This window comes from Strongylocentrotus purpuratus, unplaced genomic scaffold, assembly GCF_000002235.5.
Source record: "Strongylocentrotus purpuratus isolate Spur 01 unplaced genomic scaffold, Spur_5.0 spur5_scaffold_16, whole genome shotgun sequence".
Classification (NCBI taxonomy): domain Eukaryota; kingdom Metazoa; phylum Echinodermata; class Echinoidea; order Camarodonta; family Strongylocentrotidae; genus Strongylocentrotus; species Strongylocentrotus purpuratus.
The window spans coordinates 4562190-4576788 of NW_022145601.1; the positions used below are offsets into that span (position 1 = coordinate 4562190).

At 37.5% G+C, this 14599-nt stretch overlaps 1 protein-coding gene and 1 long non-coding RNA gene across 2 annotated transcripts; one reads left to right on the forward strand and one right to left on the reverse strand.

The window, feature by feature from the left end:
* Positions 1–4961: 4961 nt before the first annotated feature.
* LOC100893293 lies at positions 4962–10884 on the reverse strand. The gene is made up of 4 exons (XM_030986571.1): positions 10754–10884; positions 8343–8455; positions 7336–7424; positions 4962–6030 (listed from the first exon to the last, which is right to left on the reverse strand). Exons 1-4 carry the CDS (start codon positions 10857–10859, stop codon positions 5772–5774), a joined length of 567 nt encoding a protein of 188 aa, XP_030842431.1. The 5' UTR covers positions 10860–10884; the 3' UTR covers positions 4962–5771.
* Positions 10885–11336: 452 nt separating this feature from the next.
* Positions 11337–14406, forward strand: LOC115924463. The gene is made up of 4 exons (XR_004064317.1): positions 11337–11620; positions 13127–13220; positions 13664–13802; positions 14358–14406. It is a non-coding gene; the product is annotated as an uncharacterized LOC115924463 (long non-coding RNA).
* Positions 14407–14599: the final 193 nt, after the last annotated feature.

Consider the following 14599-nt stretch of genomic DNA (forward strand, 5'->3'; position numbering starts at 1 on the left):
ACCTAAGGTTAAGTTTTTTAATTTTTGATATAATTTTGAAAGTATAAGTTCTTAGTCAATGAAACTTGAACTATAGGGTTATCAAGTATTCCCAATCATGTGAGTAGAATTTCAGGTTACTAAGTTAAGGTCAAAGGTCATTTAACGTCAACAATTTTAGACTTTGTTGTGGCATCAACATCAAAATTTTGAATTTTTAGCATATTTTCAAATTGTTTGTTCAAATTCCATGAAACTTGTACCCAAGGGTTATCAAGTATCACAAGTCATATGACACATATTTCAGGTCACAAGGTCAAAGGTCATTTTAGGTCAGTAGAATTGGATTATGTTTTCACAACTTAATATGAGAATTAATAAATCAATTTTTTTTATTACTTTGTTCATATTTCATTCAAGTTATTGATCGTGGTACAAATAACAGTGAATAATTCTTCTGGTGATTCTTAGTTAATATTCACTTCAAAATGCTGATTATATTCAGAGGATTTCATTTTTTGGGGCCTGCTAATGGGCCACCCTGCCTATAAATAATGTTCCTACCTCAATTTTTCATCATTTCGAATTGCGTAATGCAGGCGAGACCGCGTTTCCCAGGCTTGTTTACATGTAACAGTATGACGAGTAGGGATGAAAAAAGTAGCTGTATGCAACAAAGTCCCAATGCATACTCGCTTACGGGCATTTGTGTGTCATGATACGGAATTGTTAAGCACATAACGTACATATAATTTTTTTCTTCAAATATGGATGCGATTTTGATGCACCATTAAGATGTATGTACTATAATGAATAATATAGATCAGGACTGAATATATGTTCAATTCTCTTGAAAATTTTTCTTGTGCATATGTGACATATAGGTTCAGTTCACGTGAGGTTGAGTATATGCACTTTATTACTATTGGTAGATCATTCCAAGTAGTTAAGGCATAATTATTGTCTTTTAAAATACAATAGTTCATTTTTCGTTGTGGTTTTGTTTACTATACAAACAATGGCGTAGCTGATGGATGGGGCACAGGTGGAAAATACCCTCTACAATTGAATGGTTGACAAGAAATATGGGAGAGAACAACAAATAAATAGATGAATAGATGAAAGAAAACATTTCTATTGAATCTTGGCTCACTTCATGGCCTTGATTTTTCATGTTTCACCCACCCATTCAGTACAATGTGAATCTGGTGCCCCTCAGTGATACATGTGCCCCCCCACACACACACACACACCGCCCCCGTGGTTGCACCCACACTACGTTACGCTACGTTAGTGCTATCAACAAATGGACAGGGCAAGACTTGTTGCAGGGTTTTAGAGGGATTACATTGTCAGAGAAATAGTTTAGAGTTTAAATGTGTATATCTATAAAGACATATGTCCATTTGGAGAAATGTTACAGGGTAGGCTGGCCTGCAGAGAAAAGCCTTTTAAGTGAGTGTTTTTTCTTTTAATGAATAAAGAAGAAATACAGGGTTTAGACATGTTTGTCTTTGTTAATATAAATGTAGATGATATGGTGTTGGGTAGATGATGCAATAGACACGGTACCGGTAACTAAACTTTATTTTATTAACACGAGCATAGCACATTTTACCATGATTGAAACATGTAGATGTAAGAATATATAAAAGTTTATCTATATAAAAAGAATTTGTAATTTTCTTTTAACGTATGCCTTTGTTGTCTGCTCTTTGCTTTCTTCTTGGCTAAACAGATTGTGATGAAGAGAATTGGTGGAAAGGCTTGTTCAGATATGAAGAGATAAACCGCTGCTGTTTAAAAAAAACAACAACATAAATGGATGGCAACTGCTTGCAACACAGGTCTGCATGTATTCACTAAGCTCTAGCTGTGTTGTATGATACACATATGTGAAGCGTATGGCACTGAATAGCGTTATTTTATAATACTAATAATAGTCACATTTGTATAGCGCTTAATACATGTACTATGTTTCTAAGCGCTTTACATTGTAATTATTATTACCCCGGTCTTTGTATTCAATTGCTAATGTGCACATGATAGTGCCCATGCTCCGCTCCATGGGGAGAAATTGCTGGGGTTTACCACCTCTTATCTGAATGAGAATGTGTAACATGTGATGGTGTACATGTAGGGGCTGGCCTGTTCACACATATCCATGAATTCTTTTAGTATGTGTGAATGAATGGCAGGTGGGGATGAAAAAGGTCCAATGTGTACTCGCTTATCTGTGTGTCAAAAGATACAGCACATTACATTGACATTGTACATTATTGATACAAAAAAAGTGGTGAGAAAGACTGTATTATTAATGAGCCTGAAGTACATATAATATTATGGAGGAAAAAATGCTTTGATGTACATTTATGTCATTGATGTAGATCTTTGATCTATGTGCATTTACATTTACAGTAATAGCCGACATTCTTCATTCTTCTCCCTCTTTGTCGGCCTTGCCCTTAAATCTTTAGGTTCATAACCCCCCTCCCCCTTCTCTATCCTTTCTCTCTATTCCAGCCCCCTTTCTTCCTGATATGTAAACAAAATATCAAGTGAACCCCTTTTTCTGTCCGTCTCTCTCTATCTGTCAGTCTCTGCTGTCTTTGACACTCGTGGTTGATTTGCCCTCTATGGCTCAACAATTTCTCCCTACAAGAACATGAAACTCTTTCTTTGGGTGTATTTCTGTTTCCCCTTCCCTCTTGACCTCTCCGTCGGTCTTTCCTAATCTTTGGCTCCACACTATCCACCTTCCTCTCTGTCTATGTAGATCTTTCCCTTTCTCTGTCTTCCTCTTTCTTTCTCTTTCCCTTTCTCTCTTCCTCTTTTGGAAACAAGATCTCAACTGAAGAAATATTCATATACACTCACATTCTATCTAAAGTCCATGAACAACCAAAGCATTGAGATATCACATATTTCTACAGATATTTTTAAATCAAGCTATGTCATAACAAAAGAGAAAATACATTTCAAGAGAATACATCATCAACTGCAAAAAGTAGGCTAGTACAAGATTTTTAGTCTATATTTCAATCTAATCAGATTATAAATAAGTACAAAATACAACTTTAATTTATACCAAGATATGAATTATTCACAGTACTAGCTAGTATCACAGTACATTTCACACATCTCCTATTGTCTTTACAATACATTACCATCAACATGGCAAGCTATTCAATACAAACAGTTTTTGAAATACACAATTGCAAGGTATCTAATTGCACATCTATTGCAATAATGATGATAATAATAATAAGTAACATTTATTGCACAACTAAAATATAAATATCCAAGGTAAACACTTCACTCATTTAGTAAAAAGGATATCTGCTTCTGTTACAATCAGATATTTCAAAGAGAACAGCAATTCTTAAAGCAACAAAAGTCAGCTCACCACAACATGATTTATGAAGAAAAAGAAAACTGCTAAATATAAATATAATACACATTATCACATTTATAAAAAGAAGAACTTTACATGTGTCCCTATCTAATATCCATTATTCATTCATAAAAAAATGTAACGGGCCCTAGTAAGAATAGTCTTAATCAAAGATTAGACAAATACACCTTAAATACCTAAAATTCTAAGTCTTTAAATCTCCTTCATGTACATTAGAGAAAGTCCAACAGTGAACCAAATATTTGGGAGAAAAAAAGAAAGAAAATGTCACATACTGTCTGTTGAGAGTCAGAACTCACTATTAGAAGAAGGGCGTTCGACCATTTCCTTTTACATATACCTAGAGTGCATGCCTTCAGGGGGCTGTTTCTCGAAACCTTCTTAAATATTACTTATTGGAAATCCCTTTGAAGCATGTGTTCTAGAAATTGTGTTTCAATGGGATGTCCATGAACTTAGATGTATGAACGTTTTGTGAAATTGGCCCTGGCTCTCATCTGATGATAAAATTATATATAACTCAAGCACAATGTACATGTACTATATAATCGAATGACAAATAGTTTGCATACACGTTTGAATACGATTTTGAATACATATTCATTCCAACATTTCTAATTTTTTTTAAAAATTGGTAAGGGTCAATCTGGGCGATATAATATTTCATCTGTCTGCTTAGATTCATCAGGACATTAAATCATTGTAAAGGGATAAGAGATACATGCTCCTTTCTGGCTCTCAAATGACAATAAATTTAATCTACACATAAACCGAGTTCAATCTACATGCGCTATATCATCAATTGCAAAATACTTTGCACACGATTTTGAATACAATAATCATTTCAACATTTCTACAGACTGCGTGAGGGTCAATCACGGAGTTACATTTTAAAATTTCGTCTGCTTAGTTTCAGAAGGACATAGCCTTATTGTTGAGGAATAAGAGATACAAGTTTATGGCTCTCGGTAGATGTTGCAACTCTACTATGTATCTTAAAACCAAGTAAAAACCAGGATGAATATTTAGTTAAACTGTTTCCCAGCTTTCATACTGATGGGGGGAAAAAAAATGTATTATTGTACATTTACATTGAAATATCAAATATAAAACTGCTCACAGCAGATCACAGTTGCAGGTTAAGTCATTTTATTTACATAATTATCTTCAGCCATAAATTAAATTACTACCAGACATTAACCAAAACCAAAACCAAAACCAAAATCTATTTTCAGCCAGCAAGGTATTCTGAGATTGCCTAAGGTCACGCTCGCCATCTACTCTCTACTCCTGACGAAGGATAGTCAACCTGTTCGAAATGTCGAGCCACTCATCCTCTCCAAGCGCTATAGTTCTCCTTAGAACTCCAAGCGCTATAGTTCTCCTTGGAACTATAAGCTAAGAAAGATAACAAACAGTCCTTTCCAGGACTCCTCAACCCTCTCTCTCTCTCTCTCTCACATGGTGCACCCACAAGCCTACTGTATATCTACATCACCATGCAAGCCGACACTTACAAGCAGCATCTAAGATTTCCTTTTCTTCTTTTTTGAAATTCTTTTTTTTGTTGCCTTCAGCCTTCAACCAAGACAGAGCCACATTTTTGTGTCAGCGTTATTGTTAAATGTCTGTTGTTATAGAAGAAAAACACTAAACAATTTACTTTATATCTTTTTAAAATATTGCACTATAGAATACATCGAATGGCACAATACTGATTGATTATTAACTGCTTATTAAGAAAGAATAAGAGAACCAAAATGTAATTGAGATGTAATTGAGTACCTGAGACTTCTGTTATTTTGAAGACTAAAAATAATATAAGGTGGCTTCTTATATAGTGCACATGTCAGCAATGCTACGACACTCCTGGTGCTTGAGCATAGTTACCCCTTTCATAGCATTCTAGCATATTGAGTACCTATTTACACCTGGGTTAAGAGTAGCAAATGTGGATTAATGTTTTGTAGAAGGATGTTAGTGTCGGGCTGAGATTTGGACTCACGACCATGGGACTGAGAATCAAGTGGATGAACCACTATACCGCAACACCTCCAAAAATAAGTACTTACCGTTCTATCCATACTTCAAAATCATTCACTGTAATAAATAAAAAGTGCAGTCAACGTATGCCTTGTATCAAATAAGGTCCTAGTTTTTTTGTTTTTTTTTACATCTTAGTACTATCTTTACTTTAAGAAGAATAAAGTACTAATACTTTGCAGACATTTTGGAAGTTAGTCAAAAAACAAAGACAACCAGATCTCTTGAGGCCAGAACCTAGTACTCATGTCGAATGCATCAACAATTATTTGGTCAATAGATTTTTTTTATTTTCTTATTTCAAAAGTACAATGGGGAACATAAAAACATCCAGCTACTTGAGCACACTGAGTAGAACTAACACCGAGAGCCCGAGAGTTAAGATGATCGAACCAACGGACAACGGTGCGTTTGCAAAGACAGTGGGGTCATAGTTGAAACAACGTTCTCTTCCGGGCACTACATGGAAGCTGTTAGCCTCACAAAAGGCTCGTCCGTCACGATACTGGTCTCCGATGAGTTTGCTGTTGTAATATCCTGTCTTGCACTGTTCGAAGGTCGTATCACAGAATTCTGAGCAGATGTATAGCCTCCTGAAAACAAAAAACAGAACAAAAAATTTGTTCTTTCACCTAGGCTCAGTACAAATACACCTGGCATTAATAGTACTGATAATGATGATGATAAAAATATTAGTGATGATATACATGATAATGATGATGATAATAATAATAGTCATGATTATATACCTCACTTAAGAAATCCAGCCATCTGATTGGTCGAAATTGCATTCATAAACTTTAACTATTTCTGTAAAATTCCAAGTAACCACGGTTAAAACAGTTCTAAAATCCCAGTAACCATGGTTACCGGGAAAATAGTTCAGTCTCCATGGTTACCCCATAGGTTTACATGTTAAAAAATGGTTTGAGCGATCGAGGATACCGTACGTGTGCGAAGAATTGGTCGGTATTTTCATACAAGACAAGACAATTCCAAACAAGACAAAAATGGCTAAAGAAACTGTCCCAAGATTTCAACTTATCAAATGCAAGACTCGCTGACAGCAAGAACAACAAAAAGGTACGTGAAATTATCCATAAACATGTTGGTTTAGTTGCTGAAAATGGAGTACCAGCATAGACGTAGACGAAAATAGATCTAGTTATCAGGGTGTCTGATCGCGCACCCGATGTTGTGTGCTATATTCTTCCCATAGAGATTACACGCAATGCAGCCTCTATGCAGTCTACGTGCATTGCGCGACCATGCAAAAAAAAGTCAATTTTTTTTTTTTCAATTCGAGATTCAAACCTTTATCTTTTGTGATCCTGAAGGTGATACTCAATAAGTAAGGTGTCATATGAAAGCGCGGGTTCTTCTCTCTATTCCCCACAGGGCCGGCCCACCCCCAAAATTGTAAAAATATCTTGCTTAGACTAGAATCTAGATCTAGTCTACTCTCAAAGATACACTCATAAAAAACAACCGTGCAGATAAACTAGAGAAAGGCCAAGGTGGTGTCATTAGTTGACTCTTTTGTTTTCGGCATATAAAAGTATTAATGACTGCTTTAATATTCAAGAAATAGTTGTTTTAATACGCTCTCGGGGCTCTCGGGGCAATAGCACAATTTTAACCTTCCCTTGAGCGTATAAAAACAACTATTTCTCTCAAAGCAGTCATTAATACTATACTATTACTATTATTAGTAGTATTTTCCTTCTCCTTTTCCTCCTCTTCTTTTTCCTTCCTTTTCCTCGTCTCCCTCCTCCTCCTCCCCCTCCCCCCTCCTCCCCCTCCCCTCCTCCTCCTCCTCCTCCTCCATCCCTCTCCCCTCCCCCTCCCCCTCCCCCTCCCGCTACTACCATTATTATTACAACACAAATTATACTTACGTATCATACCAGTTGATTTGCTCAGGGCTACAGAAATAGCACATCATGTAGTTCAGATGGTAGCGGCAAGAATTTGTAGCTTGATCCACCTGCAGATCAGAAATAAAGAAAGCAACAATGAAAAACTGGGCCTTATGGGGGTGGGTGTTTCACAAAGACTACGATCGACTCAAATTGGACTTGAACTATAGCAGGCCATTCATGCCAAAGGTTGCTCTCAGTATTGGTCTTTCAAGGGATGTCACAAATCTACAGAATTTTTTTTTTTTGATAGTTCATTGTTGAAGAAATAAATGTGGATTTGTGACCACGATTTGTACATCCCTTGCAATGCCAGGAATGGTTAGAGGAACTAGTGGCATGAACAGTTTAAGTCCAACTTAAGTCGATCTTAGTCTTTGCGAAACACACCCCGGGTTAGCTAGCTTAAAATTGAAATGTAGTGGTGAAAAAAGATGCATCTAGAACACAAAGTGCTAATTGTTGAGAAAGAAAAGAAAAGAAACTTTTTGACAGTGGTCCAAATATGACATTATGGTGAAAGTGACACAATATTTGCTTGCGACAACTGCTCGGGTCTTCATTTTGTCAAAGTTATGTTTGGGGTTGGAATTGGGTTTTAAGTTTGCGTTAGGGTTAGACTTAGGCTTAGGTATTGTGTTGGATCCCTGATAGAAGTTCAGAAATAAATTAGTGCAGGAATTTGATGCAGATTAATTGTTGTTAGAGCGTGTTGCACATCCCGGTTGATATTAGAGAAGTAAACAGGAAGCAGAATGTATTTTCATGAAAGTGTTATATCCTTCCTAACATTTTTTAACAAAACCTTCTTTAGCAACCACCTGTCTATAAAGACCAGATTTTTGTTTCCCTCTTGCTCTGGATAATGCTCAAATTGACTCCTAAACTTCTGAGCTAACATGAACTATACATAGAGACCACCTGCATATAAGGACTGCTTTCTTGTCTCCCTCAAGTGGTTTTTCTATACAGGTTTCCCTGCTTACCTTGAACATACTCCCCAATACGGCGGTAACTTCTGTTCTTTTGCAGCAGGCATTTTTGTTGTACCACGAGCAGTTCGGCAAGCCTGATTCTGGCTGAGAGTACCTGGCATCAACTAGAAAATGAATTTAATGATAAATTAAGTTCTTGTAATGGAATTGCATTAAAAAAAAATACACTGTAGACCTACCTGGGGGTTCGTTTCTCAAAACCGTCACAACTACAAGTTGGTGGGGTGCGGACGCGCGTGTGTTCAGTTTAAATACCGACCGTAAACTAAGATTACAGTCGCTAACTTAACACAGGCGCGCCCGCACCCACCGTCACGTGTCAGGACGGTAATGCAATTGTATTGTGCTTCAGTCTGCCATGACGGTGAATCCCGTGAGAAAGTACATTTATATTATAAATTTGTTTTTAGGAAAAATACTCCGAAAAAGATCAGAAAATTGAAACGAAACAGGTAACAAACATATCGAATTTTAAACCAGGACCATTATTTGAACAATCGATGAAGGTAATCTAGATCTAGGTCTAGTAGTAGGGTTTTTTAGTAGGGTATCTCCTAGACCAAATTTTCTGTCTCTTTCGTTCGTTAAGCCTCTTATTTGGGTAGGGTCGGCTCTCTCTTTAGAGACGGAAGCCGACTACACGCATTCCCTTGCTAACACCATGGCCATTTATGGCCATATTTTTATGCCCCGTTATCATTACGCCATTACGAACGTGTAGCTCGCGCACAGTTTTTCCTTCATAATCATTTTGCCTTCGGCGTAGACTAGAAGAGATGAGATTTAGAGTAGAGTCTCCTGTTTGCGGCATAGCCCGGTTTGCGGCCAGGGGTATCACTTTTCAAAATAAAATCAAAATGACTCGATAATATTCATTGAAACCTACCGTGGATTCCCCGGTAAGTTCTGCGCTGCCGAAAACGTCCGTAGCAGATGCTCTTGTCGGTACGGAGTATCCGTCAGCGATGTCGGAAATCTACGGCACCAGTCGGCGATGAAAATTCCAGCAGGTGCTTACTTTTAAGTTAAGAGATCGAGGCATGACTAGATCAATATTGTAGCTCTATTTGTCCGATATTTGTCCGATTGGAGGTGAAATTTGATGTTTTTGTGGAAGTATGATGGCTGTGGTCTGTCTCCTATCGCAGATATTTTGATTGTGCCACCGCATGGCCAGTTGCATGGGGTGGCCGCAAACCGGCACGTAATTACGTGATTTTCTGGTTTGCGGCGGGGGTGTTAATACACACATAACATGCGGGATCGTGTATGATGGTATGTGTGCTGATGTGTGTACCCGCTGTGACCCGATAGTTTCTAGTAGTACGTACCCCCGTATGGGATGATCCATTCAGTAAAAAGGTGAAATTGTTTAAAACTTGTAAAATTTACCGTAGCAACAGATAAACATGAGAATTTGGGTTACCCGTAGTAATTTGGTATATGCTTTGATCGTGACGTAGCGCATAAAGCTTTGTGACGTACGCGTGCCGCAAACCGGGTTACGCACGGCCGCAAACCGGGCAACTTTTACGTCTTCTAAAGTGGACAGTACTGACCACGCTGTGGGTCAGTTACGTTATTTGTGCCTTCTATTTAATAACTAAATATATGAACTCTCTATTGACGGTATTGAAGTATTCTGTGAGTAATTGCATCAAAAATAAAATCGGCAATTCCCACTGGACGGCCGCACACCGGAGCCGCTACTCTAGATGACGTCATGCGCAGCGAGAGTTAGAATACGTCTTGCAAGATTTTCAACATGGATTTCGATTTTGACCCATAATTTCCTAAAAGGGGACCATTAAACAGATTTTTTCAGTCAAGTTGGTAAGTGGAACAGATTTATTATAGCCTAGGGTCTAGATCTAGACTCTAGGCCTAATTTACAATAGGTCTATCATTTAAATTGGATATGCATGAGGTAAAATGAAATTTGGGGGGATAAAAATTTGGCCATCAATGGCCTTGGTGTTTGAAAGTGAATGGGTATAGTCGGCTTCCGTCTCTAAAGAGAGAGCCGACCCTACCCAAATAAGAGGCTTAACGAACGAAAGAGACAAAAAATTCGGTCAAGGTATCTCCATGTCCACGCCGGAGTTCTGCCTTCTGGGTCAGAGTCTGGATAGAATTCGGAACTAGCGCCTTTATTTCATCTAAATCTACCATGTCTACTTCGTCTCCATTCTCCATGTTTTATTTTTCCATTAAAGTTTCTGCGATTAGCCACATTACGGTAAAACACCATAGGCCCTAGACCCCTACACAAAAACAAATATCTGGGACAACTATGAAGAAAATAAATGGCAGAATACAGTAGACAGAGATATCGAGATTGCATACGTCAAAGAAAACGTTCTTTTCATTAGATATTACTTTAAGAAAAATCAAATACGTACTGTAGTATGTGCAAACTGACACCTCACTGGCCAGAGAATAAAAGAAAAACGCGACGGAGAGTAGAAAGAAACTGTTCATAATCCGATGAAAACAATCCATTTTCATGTAAAATTCATGTGTTACAGCTCCATCTACGTTTAAATAAAGAGAGAGTGCGATTCGAGCTAGATCGATTGGGTGGTGATGGTGGTGGTGGTAATTAGTTTGTTGACTTGTGCATGTGATTGTGAGTGTGGGGGGGGGGGGGGGGGGGGGTGGTGCTTTGGGGCTGCAGCCCTCATAATAAAAAGGTAGCTTAGAATGAATTTATAGTGCCCTCTTCACCTCCTATAATTGCCCCTATTCAAATCTGAGAGATATCCGTTTTACTATGACAAGTTCCCCTTCCCTCCATTTCTATATGTGCCTGGAATAAGTGTAAGAAGGTGCCCCATTTTCACCTCCGTTCTATGGGCCCTGAGAAACACACACACACTCTATCCAAAGAAAGACATAAACACCACAAAGGGTTTCTTTGGAACCGCTTTTATCTTTACGAATGGGGTCCATTGGCCCGCCTTAGCGCCCCTTGTGGGTTGCAGACAAAGACGTTTAAATATAATTACTAGACGGAAAGCAGCACGCGCGGAAACCATGCAGACGAATGGGATTAGGCTCCGCCTCTTTTGGATCATTTGAAGACAAAATAAGCTACCGAGGCGGCTTTTTGATTGGATATGAGCCTCATGAATATGTATTTTATCGATAGTATCGTTTAAGAAACCGGATAATATATTTGACCTCATTGCGTCACTTTAATTATGCAGATTTATGCACGACGCTACTACACTCGCACAAACTGAGAAGAGTTAGTTCATTGAGAATGGGTGAGTAATTGATTGAAATATGAGTAGATTAAGTGAATTTAGTCATCAATTTTGAAAAAGCTGCAATAGTCTTCGTGATGTACGGTAATTTCGTTACATTTGGAGACAGTTCTCAACAGATTTTTGGGGAAAAGACTAGTAAAATATTGCTCTTGAAATTGCACTTTTATTTTCATCGTCATGAAGTAGTTTGACTGCGGCTTGCTGTCATTTCACCCTAGTACTCCAGTTAGGGCCCCGAGGGGTTCCGGCAGGCCCACCCGGGAAATTTCGGTGCTCATTTGCATCAAGATCAAACTTTCTAATCAAGTTTTATTTGAGATTTGATCGTCATCATGAATCTATAATTCACGAATCACCGATTTAATTTAAATCTAGATTTAACGTTATACCTTAAAGTAATCTACGAAGCATGATTTTTTTGATAATCCAAGTGGATTAATTCTTGTTAAAATCTTTAGTAGATCTAGACTCTAGCCTTCTAGGTCTAACAAAGTTAGATGTGGACTTGAGGCTTTACTTTATCGGTGCCATCCGTTCGCTCAGTTGCATACGCGGTGCGTGTCAACTTTATTTAGACCAAAATTATCTGTGACCATTGATAATCAAACAACTCCAAATCCTATTCATTTAGATGTAAACCTGAAACTTATTAATAAAATATAGATATATAGACCTAGAGTCTAGACCTATTTAAAAAATATCAACACTAGGATTTGTTTATTTAATATTTAGATTTTGTGTGGGTCCAGCGTGCTTGTCAAGTTGTCTAGAGCCTAGATCTAGACCCTAGCTATCAGTGGCGTACGCAGGATTTTTTTCAAGGGGGGGGGGGGGGGGGGGGGGGGTTAACATTTTGAAATCGGGCCAAAAACTTTGCAACAACTCAGCCAGCCGCTGAATAAGGGGGGGGGGGGGGGGGGGGGGAGGCATCTTTTTTAGGTCATCCATTAGGATTTTTTAAAAAAAATTTTATTAAAAAAAAAAATCAACACTAAAAAAAGGGGGGGGGGGGGGTTCCAGAAAAAACATACATATAAAAAAAGCTCAAGGGGGGGGGGGGTTAACCCCAACCCCCCCCCCCTGCATACGCGCCTGACCCCTATTAATTCTTTTAATATATTAGAGATTTTTTTCTTCTCCAAATTGTGCAGTTCATGTTGATAAATCTATTTGTTTGTGTAAGAGAAGACCCCTACTAGTCCACAATTATGTTTACTTATGTAGTCCAATTCTTCTTGTCTTAATAAACCAATTTTACTTAAGACTACTTTACTATATGTATAGGCCATATAAAGCACTTTTTGAAGCACAAGTTTAATCTTCCATTTAATTTTAATTTGTACTGTGGTCCATTAAATTGGAATGTTGATTTCCACACCGTATTAAAATTAAGGCCAACCATGACATGAAAAATAGTTAATATGCTAGATCTATTTTATTTTGTTATGGAGAAAGGGACGCCTTGATTGTCATATCGATTTTTTTAAATTTTTGTTCCAACAGAATGAAACTGATGAAGATCTGGAAGGAGTTAACTGATGAGTGGACATTAAAACATTTCTTATATTTGCAAGATGAAGCAGAAAGTCCCATGCAGGTAAAATGTTCAGGCTATTTAGCACACAAATATTAAATGACCACCTATTAATTCACTAAAAAGGAAATGGAACTAAGTTTTTGTTGACAGCGTATATTGTGGAGGTATATTTTATTCTAGTTCTGCACTTAGCACACAAATATTGATATCTTTCCTTTCTTTGTTTACAAAGGAAATTTGTCCTTATTTACAGGAGGTCCTGTGTGTAAAAGAACCATATCTATTGCACATTCAAAGCACTACATGATCATACATGTAGAGTATACACAGAACCCCTCATCACTTTTTTTTGTAAGTGGTCCTTTCACTTCTTGAGCAATTAAGATGACGAAGAACACAAAATAAAATTAAAGAAAGTCTGTTAATAGGATGTATTATGGTTGATGTATATCCATTATTATCGCTTTTAAATTGAAGTACCTACATTGTTTTCTCTCATGTAGGATGATGCTTCTCTACAGTGGACGATGAAGGCATGCTGGTTTACAAACTCAGGAGAGGAACAAAGAACAGATATTGACGGATCATATCTAGAAATGCGGGCCTACTACACTTCATACAAGCAAGTGTGCTAATATACATGTAGGTACCCCAAATAAACTATTTTGGAACACATATCATGCAGAAAGTTATAGATCTGACAAATATATTTTTCATTGTCCGTTGACTTGTAAAAGAATACTTGACTGAATATCACAATTGTGATTTAGATTAAAAATAAAATGTCAATATAGATGAAATAAAAGTCTACATAATGTATGTTGCAGTTGCATTATTTCCAGTACATTCTCTGTTCCAAGTTGTTTGGTCATATATGTCCCATACTTAACTGAGTATTATTCAATTATGAGCACAAGTTTACATTACAAGTACATTGTACATGTATTACTTATTTCATACCTTGTCTGATCCAAGCTCTAGCAGGCCTATCGTCTTAATGGAATCATCAGAAATAATCTAACATGAGCAGTAACTAGTCTTGTAGGAAAAATAGTTTAGGTTTGCCCACTAGAACTCCAAGTGAATTTTAGTCCTTCCTCTTTTTGTCAGGGCAGGTATCAGGGTGTATGTTATTATTTATTAATCGTTGTTGATTTTCTTATACACTGTATCTTATTTTATTTTTCCATTCAACAGACTTGGGTTATCATTACAGCCCTTTCTTCTGAAAACTAGGCTACAACTTTATTGATGAATGCAGAAGACATCTACATGGGACTACCTCTTAAAGATGCCACCCTCATATAATGAAAGAGGACAGTAGAGATGGGTTTAAACTTGAACATTTACATACTATAGGTTTTCCCGGCCAATTTCGTCAAAGCAGCGATCAATTTCACTAACGTGCATTCATGTTCGAGCGAATGTTCTCCACTCGT